This window comes from Stegostoma tigrinum, chromosome 2 (assembly GCF_030684315.1).
Source record: "Stegostoma tigrinum isolate sSteTig4 chromosome 2, sSteTig4.hap1, whole genome shotgun sequence".
NCBI classification, from domain to species: domain Eukaryota; kingdom Metazoa; phylum Chordata; class Chondrichthyes; order Orectolobiformes; family Stegostomatidae; genus Stegostoma; species Stegostoma tigrinum.
The window spans coordinates 118,345,991-118,367,501 of record NC_081355.1 but is presented as its reverse complement, the minus strand read 5'-3'; the positions used below and the strand labels follow the sequence as shown (position 1 = coordinate 118,367,501).

The following is a 21,511-nucleotide window of genomic DNA, read 5'->3' as shown; positions in this document are numbered from 1 at the left end:
CAGGCAATCTTATTGAAACAACAGAACAATAGCAATGATACAGCACAGAAGGGGGCTATTTGACCAATTTTATCCACGCTGACCCAAAGACACCTAGATGCCCTTTCTAATCTCATCTTCTAGTGAATCTTCTCTACACTTGCCCCAAAGCAAATACTTCCTTCCTATAATGTGGCGACCACAACTGCACACAGTACTCCAGATGAGGCCTCACCGGTGTTGAGGCTTACGGCTATCCTTTACACTGTCCACCACATGGCCAATTTTTGTGTTGTCTGCCAATTTCCCAATCGTGCCCTGATGTTCAAATCTAAGTCGTTGATTTCTGAAACAAACAGCAATGGACCCAACACTAAGCCCTGCGGAACACCGCTTGAAAGGGTAGCCACTGACAATTACCAAGCCAACTTTGATCCAATTTAACACATTCCTCTGCATTCCAGAGGCGTTTACTATTTTGACCACTCTGCCATGTGGAACATTGTGAAATGCGTTTACTGAAATCCATGTAGACAGCCTCGACTGCATTATACTTCCTCCTTGTCACTTCCACAAATTAAATTTGTGAGACATGACCTTCCCTTAACAAAGTCTTGCTGACTATCCCTGACTAATCCCTGCCTTTCTAAGTGACAGTTTATTTGATCTCAGGATTGAGTCTAACAAACTGCCCACCACCAAAGTAAGGTTAACTGGCCTAATTGTTTAGCGTTTCCTTTGTACCCTTTTAAAGAATGGAACTACATTTACATTACCCCCGCCTCGCCAATCCTCTGGCACCTCATTTATGTTTGGTGAAAACTGGAAAAAATCCTCAAAGCATCTTCTATTTCATGTCTGACCTCCTCTAACATCCTAGGGAACAATCTATCCAACTCTGGCAACGTATCCATCTTCAAGGATTCAAAATCCTCTAATATTTCCTTTCTTGTTATGATTATTTTGTACAATATTCCACACTGCCCCTCTTAGATTACAATATCTATATCATTCCCTCTTTTGTGAAGACACTGTTTAAAATTCTTGTTTAAAAATTGTTTAAAAATTTGTTTAAAATTCTTCCCACATCCTCTGCATCTTCACACAAGCTCCCTTCTTCATCTCTGATAGGTCCCATTTTTCCTTAACTATCATTTTGATATTTACACACTGGTTAAAGATCTTTGGGTTTTCCTTTATCTTGCTTGCTCATATTTTTTTGTGGCATGTCTTTAATTATCTTCTTTCTTATTTGTGGAGGAGATATAGAACATGGAACAGTATAGCACAATACAGGCCCTTTAGCCCACAGTGTTGTGCTGACCTTTATCCTACTAAGATCAAACTACCTTGCATACCATTCATTATACTAGCAACCATGTGCCTATCCAAGAGTCGCTTAAAAGTCTCTAAGATATATCTGCGGTGTATCCCAAGGATATTACATTTTAGTGCCTCTTATTGATATACCACTGATTTATCCTTTTGCAGTCCTGTCCAGTCCACTTCAGTCAACAACACCTTTTGAAGGGCAACTAGGGATGGACAATAAATGCTGGCCAGCCAGTTGAGCCCACATCCTACAAAATGAATGAACAAAAAGAAGATTGATGCAGAAGGTGCTTCAAGGGAGCAGAGAAAGAGAGTGATGAGTTTTGATTCTCCAGTACCAAAAGGAGCATTTGGTTGTTGAACCAGAGCAATTTTTTAAGATAGTGAAGTAAAATCAGGTTAGTTTAGTAACAGGTTAGCTCAAATCTGAAACCTTTGGATTTTGGGAAGACAACTGGGAGACTACTAGAACAAAACTTCAAGAACAGAAGAACTACTGTGTACTTCAATTGAGACAACAGTCATAGCAGGTGAAAGATAGTAGAAAGAATTGGAGAGTGTGATTAGCAAATGTGGTACAAAACCATGCTGAAACATTTCTTCCCCTGAGCAGAGTTTAGGGAGAGTGGTAATAGGGCGAGGAGGTGGACAGATGAGGAGGTGATAATCGAAAAAAGGAAGCAAATGATCAGAAATTGCCTTGTCAATGTTTGAAACTTTGAAGATAGCCTGTATACTGAAAATGACAGATAATTATCTCAAGTACTAAGTAAAAGTAATAAATAAGAAACACCTGGGTTGGTTTTGGAAGTGAACTTTCAGGTAGAAAACTGTTGCTCAGATGGGAACCTTTGCTGCTGTGCAAGGAAGTTGCGTTGTGAACTAAAGAGAATACATTAAAATTGAATTTTTAACATAAAATAGTATTATTAATTGCAAACAAAATAATTTTTGATCGATAAAATTTAGCATAATTTGCACCATCATAAGAAGAGCATATTACTTACCAGTTTGCGCTGTGAATGGGTGTGTTTGAGTTGTTGGACTGGTATTTGAATTCATGACAGGAAATGGGACTGAAAGCTGAGCATTTAGTAGCTGGAGGCGTTCCTTCTTAGCTGTCAAATTTTTAATTTGCTCTTCTAGATGCCGATTTTCAACTTGAAGTTGGTGTAGTGATTTCAACATTCCCATGACTATTTGGACAAAAAGAAGGGTGAATAGCTGAAAAAGTAATTGAAACAATAACAAACCTCAAACAATTTTAAAAAGTGCAAAGGAATTGAAGATTTGGGGGAAATTACAGTGTAAGAAAGCATATCATAACTGGTAAGATTGCTGATAGCGGAGGAAAAATCAGTGAGGTACAGAAAATATAACTTTAGAGTTAGGCATGCAGCTAAAAATGAAATGCAATAGTGTCCAAGTTTTACACATATCAGTAGTATGTTGAATTTTTCAAAGGCATTAGTTATTACATATTTGGAGTTTTACATGCTTTCTGGACATCTCAGCATAAGGAAGATATGGGAGATATGGAAAGGGTACAGTGAGGATGCATCAGAATTACACCAGGAATTGGGTTATGGGTGTAGAAAAAGGCTTTTGAAAAGTTAAGGCTCTTTTAGCTTGAATAGATAAGGCTCAGGGACTTAAAACATATCTCTTATTGTTGTGGAATGTTTACAGAGGGCAAATAATTACTTCCACAAACTGGTGACATATCTCTTATTGTTGTGGAATGTTTAGAGGGCAAATAATTACTTCCACAAACTGGTGAATTAGTAACAAGAGCATATACATGCAATATTATCTCAAGAATGACAAAGGTGTGAAACTAGAAGAAATATTCTCATATTTCAGTTCCACAAGTTTGACAGAATGAGAAATCGATCACAAAATACTACTGAAGTAAAAATACTTAACATCCTTTAAAACAAGTGAGTTGTGTGGAAAATCGGAATAGGGTTACAGCACACTACCCAATTCAAAGACATTCCAGTTCCCAGATCCCAGACAAGGCTCCCAATTTGTTATGATTCCAGATGGGATATCCCCAAACCTTAAGCTCCTAGATGAGGAGGAATGAACTGGCTCACCTGCTCCTTTGTTTATTACAACATGATTAATTTATAAAAAGATCTCTTCCTTTGTGGATACCTTTCTCTCAGACCCAAGTTTCAAAAGGAACTAATTTAGCCATATTTTCCTGAACTAAAGAGCGAGTTCATTCAATACTAAACTCACAAAGAACTGATCATCTAACACACTTACACAACAATTAGAAACAAGAGGAAGCCCCAAAAGATTTTTTTTCTTAAAGAAATGAATATATTATTAGTGGGTCGTGCTAATGGCATTCTTCACCATTAACCCTTTCTGACGAACGACAACATTTTGGATGATGTTGAATTTCTTCAATGCTGTTGAAGCTGCGTTCGTTTCATGTAATATATTGTGCTCCTGATTTGTTTCGTATTATGGAAGAGGCTTTTTGGAGTCAGATGGTCAATCAGTTACTACAGTGAATAAAGCTTTTGACTTGCTCTTGTAACCAGTGTTTACGTGACTGGCCCAGTAAAATTTCTGGATTGTGGCTGATTGTATAATGATAAAATGTTGAATTTCATGAGGAGATGTTGGAAATGGTCAATTGCAGGTATTTTAAAGATGAAAATGCTACTTGCCAAGATTAAATGACATTCAGGTCTTGTTGCATGCTGGCACAAGCTGCTTCATTAATTGAGGGGTTACTAATAAAACTGCTGCAATCAACAGCAAGTGCCCCAACTTCCAAACTTGTCAATGGACGGTCATTGAAACAACTGGAGATGGCTATGCATGTGTTAATTCAGTGAGTAAAATACTGGCATGTGGATTATAACATAGGAAAATATGAATTTGTCTACTTGTTCAGGGAAGCCGGAAAAGCAGTGTATTATATGAGTGGTGAGAGATTACAAGACTCTGAACTTAGAAAGAATCTTAGGTGTTCTGATATATGATTCAAAGTTGATATGTATGTACAAAAGTGAATAGGAAGACAAACGAGTCAAATGCTTGTTGCAAGGGGAATGGAATATGAGGGTGCAATTGTTTTTCCATGTATACTGAAATGGTGAGGCCATATCTAGAGTACTGTTTGCAGTTTTGATCTCCTTATTTAAAGCAGATAAATGTTTTATACAATTCAGAAGATATCCTGCACTGATGCCTGGAAGGAGAGAGGTTATCTAATGGGGAACGATGGACAGTTCAGACCTGTGTTCATTGGTGTTCAGAGGAATGAGAAGTGACCTTATGTATAAGATCCCGAGGAGACTTGACAGGGTGGGTGCTGGAAATTTGTCTCCCTTTTTTGGAGAAAGAAGTACTAAGGAATGCAGTTTAAAAATGAGGGGCCTTCTATTTAAGATGAGGAAGAGAACTTTTGTGTTATGAACTTTTGAAATTCTCTTTCTTAAAGAGTGGTGAAGGGTGTATCATTCAATTTTTTTTAAAGAGAAAAGAATACAACCTTTGACTCTCTTGTTAATCAAGTATCTATCTGGGTAGGCAAGAATATACACACCAAGGCCAGAATTAGATTCTGCTCCTAATTTATATATTCTTATGTTCAGGAGCTGAATTGCATTGAACAACCACAAGTGTCTTCCTTTCTGCTTGGCATACTCAACCAGTGCAGTGTTTCCAGATAATGCTTTCTAAATTCAAACCACTCTCGCAAAAGTATTTTTTTTCCCAGATGCCAACATGGTGTTCTATCGCTCATCATCTTATCACCTTACATCTATGTCTTCTAGTTACCAATAACTTTAGACAGTGAAAACATTTTCTCTTCATTTACTCTTTAAATCTTTCATGATGTTATGCACCTCTAGAATATTTACCGTTGGTCATCTCTGCTTCAGGAAAGTGACCTCAGGTTCTTGACTAGATATAGGCACTGTTCTTCAAAATATTCTAGTAAACCTTTTCTTCACCTCAGGCAGAATCTTGCGGATCACAATCTTGAATTTTATGGAGGCAGAAGAAAGCCCTGTATTACCTCTTTTGAGAAGGTCCCCTACATATTATGCCACTAAGGCATTAACACGATGTGGAGGTGCCAGTGTTGGACTGAGCTGGACAAGGTCAAAAATCATACGACACCAGGTTATAGTCCAACAGGTTAATCTGAAAACACCAGCTTTCGGAGCATTATCAGTGTAGTGAGAAAGGCATCAAGACACAGAATTTAGAAACAAAAGATCCCACAATTGATACGATAACCCAAAAATGGCTGGGTGACTCCATCCTGTGAAATCTTTAGTTTGTTTTAAAGGAGATGCGGGTTTCAATCGATTAAAGTGCAAATCCCAGAAATTTGTTCAAGTCACTGCCCCAAGAAAACCAAAGGTTTTTTCAGAGCATACAAGAGGTGACATCTCAAGTCAGACAGGGCACTTTAGGTGATAATGGGAACTGCAGATGCTGGAGAATCCAAGATAATGAAATGTGAGGCTGGATGAACACAGCAGGCCCAGCAGCATCTCAGGAGCACAAAAGCTGACGTTTCGGGCCTAGACCCTTCATCAGAGAGGGGGATGGGGTGAGGGTTCTGGAATAAATAGGGAGAGAGGGGGAGGCGGACCGAAGATGGAGAGAAAAGAAGATAGGTGGAGAGGAGAGTATAGGTGGGGAAGTAGGGAGGGGATAGGTCAGTCCAGGGAAGACGGACAGGTCAAGGAGGCGGGATGAGGTTAGTAGGTAGGAAATGGAGGTGCGGCTTGGGGTGGGAGGAAGCCGATGGGTGAGAGGAAGAACAGGTTAGGGAGGCAGAGACAGGTTGGACTGGTTTTGGGATGCAGTGGGTGGAGGGGAAGAGCTGGGCTAGTTGTGTGGTGCATTGGGGGGAGGGACGAACTGGGCTGGTTTTGGGATGCGGTGGGGGAAGGGGAGATTTTGAATCTTGTGAAGTCCACATTGATACCATTGGGCTGCAGGGTTCCCAAGCGGAATATGAGTTGCTGTTCCTGCAACCTTCGGGTGGCATCATTGTGGCACTGCAGGAGGCCCATGATGGACATGTCATCTAAAGAATGGGAGGGGGAGTGGAAATGGTTTGCGACTGGGATGTGCAGTTGTTTATTGCGAACCGAGCAGAGGTGTTCTGCAAAGCGGTCCCCAAGCCTCCGCTTGGTTTCCCCGATGTAGAGGATGTCACACCGGGTACAGCGGATGCAGTATACCACATTGGCAGATGTGCAGGTGAACCTCTGCTTAATGTGGAAAGTCATCTTGGGGCCTGGGATAGGGGTGAGGGAGGAGGTGTGGGGGCAAGTGTAGCATTTCTTGCGGTTGCAGGGGAAGGTGCCGGGTGTGGTGGGGTTGGAGGGCAGTGTGGAGCGAACAAGGGAGTCATGGAGAGAGCGGTCTCTCCGGAAAGCAGACAGGGGTGGGGATGGAAAAATGTCTTGGGTGGTGGGGTCGGATTGTAAATGGCGGAAGTGTTGGAGGATGATGTGTTGTATCCGGAGGTTGGTGGGGTGGTGTGTGAGAACGAGGCGGATCCTCTTTGGGCGGTTGTGGCGGGGGCGGGGTGTGAGGAATGTGTTGCGGGAAATGCGGGAGACGCGGTCAAGGGCGTTCTCGATCACTGTAGGGGGAAAGTTGCGGTCCTTGAAGAACTTGGACATCTGGGATGTGCGGGAGTGGAATGTCTTATCGTGGGAGCAGATGCGGTGGCGGCGGAGGAATTGGGAATAGGGGATGGCATTTTTGCAGGAGGGTGGGTGGGAGGAGGTGTATTCTAGGTAGCTGTGGGAGTTGGTGGGCTTGAAATGGCCATCAGTTACGAGCTGGTTGCCTCAGATGGAGACTGAGAGGTCCAGGAAGGTGAGGGATGTGCTGGAGATGGCCAGGTGTCAGGTCTTGTTTAGAACCTGTCTGTGTTTTAACCTGGAGTCAGACTGGTTTTATTTCCAAAGCAGGGATTTATAAATTGCCCCATAAACTGACTATGTCTACAAATTATGCATTTCTTGAACAAAATAGAATGTAACTACAAATACAAACCTACAAATGCAAATTTGCCCCACAGAAACTGTGTGAGCGCGCGTGCACATTAGTGTTATGATGGTTAATTAATCGATTGCCAGTTCCAAACGGCTGCAGTGAGAAACTGTGATGACCTCCTGAGAAGACAGACACAGGATACAATTAATAGGGTACCCTTTGTTGTTCAGTGCTTCTCCAGAGCAGAGAAACTATGCCATGTTTTTTGCAGACTTTAACATTAGTGATGATGATGGGCACCTCATGAAAATCTGCCCCACACCTCCACTTCTCGCCTTCAAACAACCAACAAAGCAAACGACCCAGCCTTCAGGACAACATCAACCACAAAACAACAGCTAACACTGTCTGCCTCATATGGTCCAGGCAACAACGTCCTGGGGACACCAAGCAATGATTGCCAGACAGAGGTGTTCCCTGCCAGTGCAGGAGCACTACAGCAGTCATGGGCATTCAGTCCTGGATCTTTGGGTAAATACACACACACACACACACACACACACACACACACACACACACGGCTCATTCTCTCTCTCTCACACACACACACACACACACACACACGGCCTGTGTGTCTCACACACGTGGACATAAGGCCCGTGTCTCTCACACACACCCCCACGGGCCGATTCTCTCCACACACACACACACACACACACACACAAACACACACAATGCGGCCCGCGTCTTTCCACACTCACACACACACACACACACACACACACACACACACACACACACACACACAGGGCCCATGTCTGTCACTCACAAACACACACACACCGCGTGTCTCTCTCACACACACACACAGACCGGGTCTCTCTCACTCTCTCACGCACACACACGCACACGGCCCGTGTCTCTCCACACACATACAAACACACATGGCCCATGTTGCTCCACACACACAAACACGGCCCATGTCTCGCCCTCCCCCTGCCACACACATACACCCACACGCACACAGACCTTGTCTCTCTCTCATGCACACACAGTCCATGTCTCTCTCTCTCTGTCTCTCATGCGCACAAGGCCCGTGTCTCTGTCTCTCTCTTTCACTTTCTCTCTCTCACATGCACACGGCCCATGTCTCTTTCTCTCTCTAACGTGCACGTGGCCCGTGTCTCTCTCTCTCTCACGCGCACACGGCCCATGTCTCTCTCACTCTCACGCGCATAAAGCCCGTGTCTCTGACACTCTCTTTCACTCTCTCTCTCTCACGCGCACACGGCCCATGTCTCTTTCTCTCTCCAACGTGCACGCGGCCCGTGTGTCTCTCTCTCTCTCTCTCTCTCTCTCTCATGCGCACACGGCCCGTGTGTCTCTCTGTCACTCTCTCACGCGCGCATGGCCCGTATGTGTCTCTCTCTCTCACGCGCACACGGGCCGTGTCTCTCTCTCTCTCTCTCACACACACGTGCACATGGCCTGTGCCTCCCTCTCTCACATACACACGGCCCGTGTCTCTCTATCTCTCTCTCTCTGTTGTGCGCACACGGCCCGTGTATCTCTCTCTCTCTCTCTCACACACTCGCTCATATGGCCCGTGTGTGTCTCTCTCTCACACACAAGCTGGCATGGCCCGTGTCTCTCTCTCTCTCTCTCTCTCACAGACACACGCATACAGCCCGTGTGTGTCTCTCTCTCTCTCTCATGCGCACACAGCCCGTGTGTCTCTCTGTCACTCTCTCACGCGCGCATGGCCCGTGTCTCTCTCTCTCTCTCACGCGCACACGGGCCGTGTCTCTCTCTCTCTCTCTCTCTCTCACACGTGCACAAGGCCTGTGCCTCCCGCTCTCACGCACACACGGCCCGTGTCTCTCTATCACTCTCTCTCTGTTGTGTGCACACAGCCCGTGTATCTCTCTCTCTCTCTCTCTCACACACTCGCTCATACGGCCCGTGTTTCTCTCTCACACACAAGCTCGCATAGCCCGTGTTTCTCTCTTTCTCTCTCTCTCTCTCACGCGCACACGGCCCGTGTCTCTGTCTCTCTCTTTCTCTCATGCGCACACGGCCCATGTGTCTCTCTCTCTCTCTCTCTCTAACACGCTCAGCCCATGTGTGTCTCTCTGTCTCTCACACACGCACACTGCCCGTGTCTCTCTCTCTCTCTCTTTCACACGCACACTGCCCGTGTCTCTCTCTCTCTCTCTCTTTCTCACGTGCACATGGCCCGTGTCTCTCTCTCTCTCTCTCTCTCTCTCTCTCTCTCACGCGCACACGGCCTGTGTCTCTCTCTCTCTCTCTCTCTCTCACACACGTGCATACGATCCATGTCTCTCTCTCTCTCTCGCGCGCACAAGGCCCATGTCTCTGTTTCTCTCTTTCTCTCTCTCTCTCACGTGCACACAGCCCGTGTCTCTTACTCGTGCTAATGTGCACACGGCCCGTGTCTCTCTCTGTCTCTCTCTCTCACGCGCACACAGCCTGTGTCTCTCTCTCTCTCACACGTGCATACGGTCCATGTCTCACTCTCTCTCACGCGCACAAGGCCCATGTCTCTGTTTTTCTCTTTCTCTCTCACGTGCACACGGCCCGTGTCTCTTACTCGTGCTAACGTGCACACGGCCCGTGTCTCTCTCTCTCTCACATGCACACGGCCCGTGTCTCTTACTCGTGCTAACGTGCACACGGCCCGTGTCTCTCTCTCTCTCACATGCACACAGCCCGTGTCTCTCTCTCTCTCACATGCACACGGCCCGTGTCTCTTACTCGTGCTAACGTGCACACGGCCCGTGTCTCTCTCTCTCTCTCACATGCACACGGCCCGTGCCGCTTTCTCTCTCTAACGTGCACACGGCCCGTGTCTCTTCTCTCTCTCTCACATGCACACGGCCCGTGTCTCTTTCTCTCTCACACGCGCACACGGTCCATGTCTCTCTCTCTCTCTCTCACGCGCACACGGCCCGTGTGTCTCTCTCTCTCTCTCACGTGCACACGGCCCGTGTCTCTGTCTCTCTCTTTGTCTCTCTCTCTCATGCGCACACAGCCCGTGTGTCTCTCTCTCTCTCACACACACGCACATGGCCCGTGTCTCTCTCTCTCTCTCTCACACGCACACTGCCCGTGTCTCTGTCTCTCTCCCTCTCTCTCTTTCTCACGTGCACACGGCACATGTCTCTCTCTCTCTCTCTCTCTCTCACACGTGCATACGGTCCATGTCTCACTCTCTCTCACGCGCACAAGGCCCATGTCTCTGTTTTTCTCTTTCTCTCTCACCTGCACACGGCCCGTGTCTCTTTCTCTTTCTAACGTGCACACGGCCCGTGTCTCTCTCTCTCTCTCAAGTGCACACGGCCCGTGTGTGTCTCTCTCATGCGCGCACGGCCCGTGTCTCTCTCTCTCTCACGCGCGCACGGGCCATGTCTCTCTCTCTCTCTCTCTCACACGCGCACACGGCCTGTGCCTCCCTCTCTCACGCACACACGGCCCGTGTCTCTCTATCTCTCTCTCTGTCGTGCGCACACGGCCCGTGTATCTCTCTCTCTCTCACACACAATCGCTCATACGGCCCGTGTCTCTCTCTCTCACACACACGCTCGCATGGCCCATGTGTGTCTCTCTCTCTCTCTCTCTCTCTCACACACACGCACACGGCCTGTGTCTCTCTCTCTCTCACACGCACACGGCCTGTGTCTCTGTCTCTCTCCCTCTCTCTCTTTCTCACGTGCACACGGCCCGTGTCTCTCTCTCTCTCTCACACGCACACGGCCCGTGTCTCTCTCTCTCTCACGCGCACACGGCCCGTGTCTCTGTCTCTCTCTCTCTCACATGCACACAGCCCGTGTCGCTCTCTCTCTCTAACGTGCACACAGCCCATGTCTCTCTCTCTCTCTCTCACGCACTTGCACACAGCCCGTGTGTCTCTCTCTCTCTCACCTGCACAAGCTCCAGTCTCTGTCTCTCTCTTTCACTTTCTCTCTCTCTCTCACCTGCACATGGCCCGTGTCTCTTTCTCTTTCTAACGTGCACACAGCCCGTGCCTCTCTCTCTCTCTCTCTCTCACGCGACATGGACCGTGTCTCTCTCTCTCTCTCACACACGTGCACACGGTCCATGTCTCTCTCTCTCACGCGCACACGGCCCGTGTATCTCTCTCTCTCAAGCGCACAAGGCCCATGTCTCTGTCTCTCTCTTTCTCACACGCACACAGCCCGTGTCTCTCTCTCTCTCACGTGCACACCGCCCATGTCTCTCTCTCTCTCTCACGCGCACAAGGTCCGTGTCTCTGTCTCTCTCTTTCTCTCTCTCACATGCACACGGCCCGTGTCTCTCGACCTCTCACGTGCACACGACCCGTGTCTCTCTCTCTCTCTCAGTCGCACACGGCCCGTGTCTCTCTGTCTCTCTCGCGCGCACAAGGCCCATGTCTCTGTCTCTCTCTTTCTCTCTCTCTCTCTCACGTGTACACGGCCCGTGTCTCTCTCTCACTCTCATGCGCACACGGCCCATGTCTCTCTCTGTCTCTCTCACACGCACACGGCCCGTGTGTCTCTCCCTCTCTCTCTCACGCGCACACGGCCCATGCCTCCCTCTCTCTGTCGCTCCCTCTCTCATGCACACACGGCCCGTGTCTCTCTCTCTCACAGACACACGCATACAGCCCATGTGTCTCTCCCTCTCTCTCTCACGCGCACACAGCCCGTGTCTCTCTCTCTCTCTCTCTCACGCGCACACGGCCCGTGTGTCTCTCCCTCTCTCTCTCACGCACACACGGCCCGTGTCTCTCTCTCTCACAGACACCGGCATACGGCCCGTGTGTCTCTATCTCTCACTCTCACGCGCACAGGGTCTGTGTCTCTCTCTCTCACGCGCTTACAGCGCATGTGTCTAACTCTCTCTGATGCGCACACAGCCCATGTCTCTCTCTCTCTCTCTAACGTGTGCACGGCCCGTGACTCTCTCTCTCTCACTCACACACGGCCTGTGTGTGTCTCTCTCTCACAAACACAAGGCCCGTGTCTCTGTCTCTCTCTTTCACTCTCTATCTCTCTCACATGCACACGGCCCGTGTCTCTTTCTCTCTCTCTTAAGCGCACAAGGCCCATGACTCTGTCTCTCTCTCTCTCTCACATGCACACGGCCCGTGTGTCTCTCTCTCTCTCTCTCACACACACACTCGCATGGCCCGTGTCTCTCTCTCTCTCTCTCTTACGCGCACATGGCCCGTATCACTCACTCTCTCTCACACAGGTTCATCGGCCCGTGTCTCTCGCTCTCTCTCTCTCTCTCTCTCTCTCTCTCTCTCTCACACACGCACACGTCCCATATCTCTGTCTCTGTCTCTCTCTCTCTTTCTCACGTGCACACGGCCCGTATCTCTCTCTCTCACGCGCTCACGGCCCGTGTGTCTCTCTCTCTCTGACGCGCGCATGGACCGTGTCTCTGTCTCTCTCTCTCTCACGCGCACAAGGCCCATGTCTCTCTCTCTCACGCGCGCATAGCCCGTGTGTCTCTTTCCCCTCTCTCAAGTGCAAACACCCCGTGTCTCTCTCACGCGCATACGGCCTGAGTGACACTCTCTGTCTCTCTCACGTGCACACGGCTTGTGTCTCTCTCTCTCTCACGCGCACAAGGCCCGAGTCTCTGTCTCTCTCTTTCACTCTCTCTCTCACATGCACACGGCCCGTGTCTCTCTCTCTCACACGAACACGGCCCGTGTCTCGCTCTTTCTCTCTCACATGCACACGGCCCTTGTGTCTCTCCCTCTCTCATGCGCACACGGCCCGTGTGTCTCTCTCTCTCTCACACGCCCACGGCCCGCGTCTCTGTCTCTCTCTCTCTCTCTCTCTCTCTCTCACACGCCCACGGCCCGTGTCTCTCTCTCTCTCTCTCTCACGCGCACACATGGCCCGTGTCTCTCTCTCTCTCTCTCTCACACGTGCTCACGGCCCGTGTGTCTCTCTCTCTCTGACGCGCACACCGCCCGTGTCTCTCTCTCACGCGCACACGGCCCGTGTCCTTCTCTCTCTCTCACGTACACACGGCCCGTGTCGCTTTCTCTCTCTCACGCGCACATGGCCCCTGTCTGTCTCTCTGTCTCTCTCACGCGCACATGGCCCATGTCACTCTCTCTCTCTCTCTCACGCGCACACAGCCCGTGTCTCTCTCTCTCGCTCTCATGCGTACACGGTCCATGTCTCTCTCTCTCTCTCTCTCTCTCTCTCTCATGCGCACAAGGCCCATGTCTCTGTCTCTCTCTCTCTCTCACACGCACACACGGCCCGTGTCTCTTTCTCCTGCAAACGTGCACACTGCCCGTCTCTCTCTCTCTCTCACGCGCACACGGCCCATGTCTCCCTCTCTCTCTCTCTCTCTCTCTCTCTCTCTCTCACGCGCACACGGCCGGTGTCTCTCTCTCTCTCTCACACACGCGCGCACACGGCCTGTGCCTCCCTCTCTTACGCACACATGGCCAGTGTCTCTCTCTCTCTCTCTCTCTCTCTCTCTCTCACACGCACACGGCTCGTGTCTCTCTCTCTCTCTCTCTCTCTCTCACACACACACGGCCCGTGTCTCTCTCTCTCTCTCAGGCGCACACGGCCCGTGTCTCCCACTCTCTCTCTCTCACACGCACACAGCCCTTGTGTCGCTCTCTCATGCGCACACGGCCCGTGTGTCTCTCGCTCTCTCTCTCACGCACACATGGCCCGTGTGTCTCTCTCTGTCTCTCTCACGCACGCATGGCCCATGTCTCTCACTCTCACGTGCACACAGCCGGTGTTCTCTCTCTCTCTCTCTCACGCGCACACGGCCCATGTCTCTCTCTCACTCTCTCATGCGCACACGGCCCGTGTCTCTCTCTCACTCTCTCACGCACCCATGGCCTGTGTCTCTCTATCTCTCTCTCTCTCACGCGCACACGGCCTGTGCCTCCCTCTCCCAGGAGGCCCGTGTTTCTCTCTCTCTCTCTCTTCTGCGCACATGGCCCATGTGTCTATCTCTCTCTCTCTCACGCGCACACGGCCCGTGTCTCTCTCTCTCTCACGCGCACACGGCCTGTGTCACTCTCTCTCTCTCACGCCGCGCGCACACACACAAACACACGCAGCCCATGTCTCTCTCTCTCTCATACGCACACGGCCCGTGTGTCTCTCTCACACTCACGTGCACGCAGTCCGCATCTCTCTCTCTCTCACTCACGCGCCCATGGTCCATGTCTCTCCACACACACACAGACACACACATGGACAATGTTTCTCTCTCACGCGCACACACACACACCCCATGTCTCTCAACACACGGGCACACACACGGCCCGTGTCTCTCCACACACAGGCACGGGCCTTGTCTCTCTCTCTTTCTCTCTCTCTCATGCACACACGGTCCGTTTGTCTCTCTCTCTCTTTCTCTCTCTCACACGCACACGGCCTGTGTTTCTCTCATGCGCACACGGTCCGTGTCTCTCTCTCACGCGCACATGGTCTGTGTGTCTCTCTCTCACGCATTCACACACGCAGCCCATGTCACTCCACACACACACACACACACACACACGGCCAGTGTGTCTCTCTCTCGCTCACGTGCACATGGTCCGTGTCTCTCTCTCTCGCTCGCGCACACAGTCTGTGTCTCTCCACACACACGGACCATATCTTGCGCACACGGCCCGTGTTTCTCTCTCTATCACGCGCACACGGCCCGTGTCTCTCTCTCTCATGAACACACAGTGCATGACTCGCACGCGCACACCTTGCGTGTCTCTCTCAGTCACGCGCGCACACACACACACAAACACACGCAGCCCATTCTCTCCACACGTACACACACACACGGCCCATGTATCTCACTCACACACACACATGTCCTGCGTCGCACTCACACACACACGTGGCCCATGTCTCTCTCACTTTCTCACACACACACATACACACGGCCCACGTCTCTCCAGACACACACACACGGCCCATGTCTCTCCACACACACACACGGACCATGTCTCTCTCTCCCGCGTGCACACGGCCCGTGTCTCTCACACACACACACACACACACACGGCCTGTGTGTCTCTCTCTCTCTCACACACACACACACACACACACACACACACACACACACACACACACGCTCATACGGCCCGTGTCACACTCTCTCCCTCTCTCTCTCTCTCACATGCACACGGCCCGTGTCTCTGTCTCTCGCTCACGTGCACACGGCCTGTGTCTCTGTCTCTCTCTCACACTCTCACGTGCACACGGCCCATGTCTCTCTCTCTCTCTCTCTCTCTCTCCCTCTCATGCGCACACGGCCTGTGCCTCCCTCTCCCAGGAGGCCCGTGATTCTCTCTCTCTCTCTTCAGCGCACATGACGCATGTGTCTCTCTCTCTCTCTCACGTGCACACGGCCCGTGTCTCTCTCTCTCACACGCACACGGCCCGTGTGTGTCTCTCTCTCACTCACGTGCATGCAGTCCGCATCTCTCTCTCTCACTCACGCGCCCACGGTCCGTGTCTCTCCACACACACACAGACACACACATGGACAATGTTTCTCTCTCACCTGCACACACACACACCCCATGTCTCTTAACACACGGGCACACACACGGCCCATGTCTCTCCACACACAGGCACGGTCCTTGTCTCTCTCTCTTTCTCTCTCTCTCACGCACACACAGTCCGTGTGTCTCTCTATCTTTCTCTCTCTCACGCGCACACGGCCTGTGTTTCTCTCATGCGCACAAGGTCCGTGTCCCTCTCTCACGCGCACACGGTCTGTGTCTCTCTCTCTCACGCATGCACACACGCAGCCCATGTCACTCCACACACACACACACACACACACACACACACACACACACACACACGGCCAGTGTGTCTCTCTCTCGCTCACGCGCACACAGCCCGTGTCTCTCTCTCGTTCATGTGCACATGGTCCGTGTCTCTCTCTCTCTCGCTCGCGCACACGGTCTGTGTCTCTCCACACACACACACACACACGGACCATGTCTCTCTCTCACACGCACACGGCCCGTGTTTCTCTCATGCACACACGGCCCGTGTTTCTCTCTATCACGTGCACATGGCCCGTGTCTCTCTCTCTCATGAACACTCGGTGCATGACTCGCACGCGCACACCTTGCGTGTCTCTCTCAGTCACGTGCGCACACACACACACAAACACACGCAGCCCATTCTCTCCACACGTACACACACACACGGCTCATGTATCTCACTCACACACACACGTCCCGTGTCGCACTCACACACACACGTGGCCCGTGTCTCTCACACTCACACGTGGCCCGTGTCTCTCACACTCACACGTGGCCCGTGTCTCTCACACTCACACGTGGCCCGTGTCTCTCACACTTTCTCACACACACACATACACACGGCCAGCGTCTCTCCAGACACACACACGGACCATGTCTCTCTCTCTCTCTCTCACGCGCACAAGGTCCGTGCCTCTCTCTCACACGCACATGGTCTGTGTCTCTCTCTCTCTCACACACGCGCACACACACAAACACACGCAGCCCATGTTTCTCCACACACACACACACACACACACACACACGGCCCGTGTGTCTCTCTCTTACTCACGCGCACACGGTCCGTGTCTCTCCAACTCTCGCTCATGCGCACACGGTCCGTGTCTCCCTCTCTCTTGCTCACGTGCACACGGTCTGTGTCTCTCCACACACACACGCAACCTGTGTGTCTTCTCTCTCGCTCACGCGCACAGGGTCCGTGTATCTCTCTCTTTTTCAGGCACACACGGCTTGTCTCTCTCTCTGTCATGCTCACATGGCCCGTGTGTCTCTCTCTCTCTCTCTCTCTCAGGCGCACACGGCCTGTGTCTCTTTCACTCTCTCACACACACATGGCCTGTGTCTCTCTCTCTCTCTCACACACGCGCGCACACACACAAACACGCAGCCCACGTTTCTCCACACACACACACACACGGCCCGTGTGTCTCTCTCTTACTCACGCGCACACGGTCCGTGTCTTTCCAATTCTCGCTCATGCGCACACGGTCCATGTCTCCCTCTCTCTTGCTCACGTGCACACGGTCTGTGTCTCTCCACACACACACACACACAACCTGTGTGTCTTCTCTCTCACTCACGCGCACAGGGTCCGTGTCTCTCTCTCGCGCACATGGTCCGTGTCTCTCTCATGCGCGCACACACGTACAAAATCACATAGCCCATGTCTCTACACACACACACACACACACACGGCTCGTGTATCTCACTCATACACAAACGTCCCGTGTCGTACTCTCACACACACGTGACCCATGTCTCTCACACACACACACAAAAACATAAACACACACGGCCCGTGTCTCTCCAGACACACACACACGGCCCATCTCGCTCCACACACACACACACACACACACACACACACACACACACACACACACACACACATGTCTCTCTCTCCTGCGCGCACACGGCCCGTCTCTCTCTCTCTCAGGCGCACACGGCCCGTGTATCTCTCTCTTTTTCAGGCACACACGGCTTGTCTCTCTCTCGCTCTCTCTCTGTCATGCTCACATGGCCGGTGTGTCTCTCTCTCTTTCTCTCTCAGGCGCACACGGCCTGTGTCTCTTTCACTCTCTCACACACACATGGCCTGTGTCTCTCTCTCTCACACGCGCGCACACACACACAAACACACGCAGCCCACGTCTCTCTACACACACACACGGACCATGAAAGAGAGAGAGACAAGGCCCGTGTCTGTGTGTGGAGAGACACGGCCCGTGTGTCTCTCTCTCACTCACGTGCATGCAGTCCGTGTCTCTCTCTGTTTGGCTCACGCGCCCACGGTCCATGTCTCTCCACACACACACAGACACACACGTGGACAATGTCTCTCTCTCACGCGCACACACACAGCCCATGTCTCTCAACACACAGGCACACACACGGCCCATGTCTCTCCACACACAGACACGGGCCTTGTCTCTCTCTCTTTCGCTCTCTCTCACGCACACACGGTCCGTGTGTGTCTCTCTGTTTCTCTCTCTCGCGCACACGGCCCGTGTTTCTCTCTCTCTTTCTCTCTCTCACGCACAGGGCCCGTGTTTCTCTCTCTCTTTCTCACTCTTGTACACACGGCCCGTGTTTCTCTCATGCGCGCACGGCCCGTGTCTCTCTCGCTGTCTCACGCGCACATGGCTTGTGTCTCTTTCACTCTCTCACACACACATGGCCCAAGTGTCTCTCTCTCTCTCACGCACACATGGCCTGTGTCTCTCTCTCTCTCTCTCTCTCATGTGCGCACACACACACAAACACACGCAGCCCATGTCTCTCCACACACACACACTGCCCGTGTGTCTCTCTCTCACTCACGTGCAAGCAGTCCGCGTCTCTCTCTCTCTCTCGCTCACGTGCCCACGGTCTATGTCTCTCCACACACACACAGACACACACGTGGACAATGTCTCTCTCTCACGCGCACACACACAGCCCATGTCTCTCAACACACAGGCACACACACAGCTCGTGTCTCTCCACACACAGGCACGGGCCTTGTCTCTCTCTCTTTCTCTCTCTCATGCACACACAGTCCGTGTGTCTTGCTCTCATACGCACACGGCCCGTGTTTCTTTCATGCGCACACTGCCCGTGTCTCTCTCTCTCTCTCTCACGTGCACACGGCCCGTGTCTCTCTCTCTCACACGCACACGGCCCGTGTGTGTCTCTCTCTCACTCACGTGCATGCAGTCCGCCTCTCTCTCTCTCACTCACGCGCCCACGGTCCGTGTCTCTCCACACACACACAGACACACACATGGACAATGTTTCTCTCTCACCTGCACACACACACACCCCATGTCTCTTAACACACGGGCACACACACGGCCCATGTCTCTCCACACACAGGCACGGTCCTTGTCTCTCTCTCTTTCTCTCTCTCTCACGCACACACAGTCCGTGTGTCTCTCTATCTTTCTCTCTCTCACGCGCACACGGCCTGTGTTTCTCTCATGCGCACAAGATCCGTGTCCCTCTCTCACGCGCACACGGTCTGTGTCTCTCTCTCTCACGCATGCACACACGCAGCCCATGTCACTCCACACACACACACACACACACACACACACACACACACACACACACACGGCCAGTGTGTCTCTCTCTCGCTCACGCGCACACAGCCCGTGTCTCTCTCTCGTTCATGTGCACACGGTCCGTGTCTCTCCAACTCTCGCTCATGCGCACACGGTCCGTGTCTCCCTCTCTCTTGCTCACGTGCACACGGTCTGTGTCTCTCCACACACACACACACACACACACACGCAACCTGTGTGTCTTCTCTCTCGCTCACGCGCACAGGGTCCGTGTATCTCTCTCTTTTTCAGGCACACACGGCTTGTCTCTCTCTCTGTCATGCTCACATGGCCCGTGTGTCTCTCTCTCTCTCTCTCTCTCAGGCGCACACGGCCTGTGTCTCTTTCACTCTCTCACACACACATGGCCTGTGTCTCTCTCTCTCTCTCACACACGCGCGCACACACACAAACACGCAGCCCACGTTTCTCCACACACACACACACACGGCCCGTGTGTCTCTCTCTTACTCACACGCACACGGTCCGTGTCTTTCCAATTCTCGCTCATGCGCACACGGTCCATGTCTCCCTCTCTCTCACTCACGCGCACAGGGTCCGTGTCTCTCTCTCGCGCACATGGTCCGTGTCTCTCTCATGCGCGCACACACGTACAAAATCACATAGCCCATGTCTCTACACACACACACACACACACACACACACACACACGGCTCGTGTATCTCACTCATACACAAACGTCCCGTGTCGTACTCTCACACACACGTGACCCATGTCTCTCACACACACACAGACACACACACACACAAAAACATAAACACACACGGCCCGTGTCTCTCCAGACACACACACACGGCCCATCTCGCTCCACACACACACACACACACACACACACACACACACACACACACACACACACACACACACACACACACACACACACCATGTCTCTCTCTCCTGCGCGCACACGGCCCGTCTCTCTCTCTCTCAGGCGCACACGGCCCGTGTATCTCTCTCTTTTTCAGGCACACACGGCTTGTCTCTCTCTCGCTCTCTCTCTGTCATGCTCACATGGCCGGTGTGTCTCTCTCTCTTTCTCTCTCAGGCGCACACGGCCTGTGTCTCTTTCACTCTCTCACACACACATGGCCTGTGTCTCTCTCTCTCACACGCGCGCACACACACACAAACACACGCAGCCCACGTCTCTCTACACACACACACGGACCATGAAAGAGAGAGAGACAAGGCCCGTGTCTGTGTGTGGAGAGACACGGCCCGTGTGTCTCTCTCTCACTCACGTGCATGCAGTCCGTGTCTCTCTCTGTTTGGCTCACGCGCCCACGGTCCATGTCTCTCCACACACACACAGACACACACGTGGACAATGTCTCTCTCTCACGCGCACACACACAGCCCATGTCTCTCAACACACAGGCACACACACGGCCCATGTCTCTCCACACACAGACACGGGCCTTGTCTCTCTCTCTTTCGCTCTCTCTCACGCACACACGGTCCGTGTGTGTCTCTCTGTTTCTCTCTCTCGCGCACACGGCCCGTGTTTCTCTCTCTCTTTCTCTCTCTCACGCACAGGGCCCGTGTTTCTCTCTCTCTTTCTCACTCTTGTACACACGGCCCGTGTTTCTCTCATGCGCGCACGGCCCGTGTCTCTCTCTCTCTCACGCACACATGGCCTGTGTCTCTCTCTCTCTCTCTCTCTCTCTCTCTCTCTCATGTGCGCACACACACACAAACACACGCAGCCCATGTCTCTCCACACACACACACTGCCCGTGTGTCTCTCTCTCACTCACGTGCACGCAGTCCGCGTCTCTCTCTCTCTCTCGCTCACGTGCCCACGGTCTATGTCTCTCCACACACACACAGACACACACGTGGACAATGTCTCTCTCTCACGCGCACACACACAGCCCATGTCTCTCAACACACAGGCACACACACAGCTCGTGTCTCTCCACACACAGGCACGGGCCTTGTCTCTCTCTCTTTCTCTCTCTCATGCACACACAGTCCGTGTGTCTTGCTCTCATACGCACACGGCCCGTGTTTCTTTCATGCGCACACTGCCCGTGTCTCTCTC

General features: G+C 51.5%; 1 protein-coding gene across 12 annotated transcripts in view; it reads right to left on the bottom strand.

Moving 5' to 3' along the window:
* Positions 1 to 21,511, bottom strand: part of mllt10 (MLLT10 histone lysine methyltransferase DOT1L cofactor) — a 647,928-nt gene that overhangs the window by 40,030 nt on the left and 586,387 nt on the right. For all 12 annotated transcript variants that reach the window (XM_059638794.1, XM_059638800.1, XM_059638789.1 and 9 more), the window contains 2 exons: positions 2,319 to 2,507; positions 2,105 to 2,193 (listed from right to left, as the gene is read on the bottom strand). In XM_059638794.1, the coding sequence (XP_059494777.1) occupies positions 2,105 to 2,193; positions 2,319 to 2,507 (278 nt within the window). The remainder of the gene's footprint in view (positions 1 to 2,104; positions 2,194 to 2,318; positions 2,508 to 21,511) is intronic.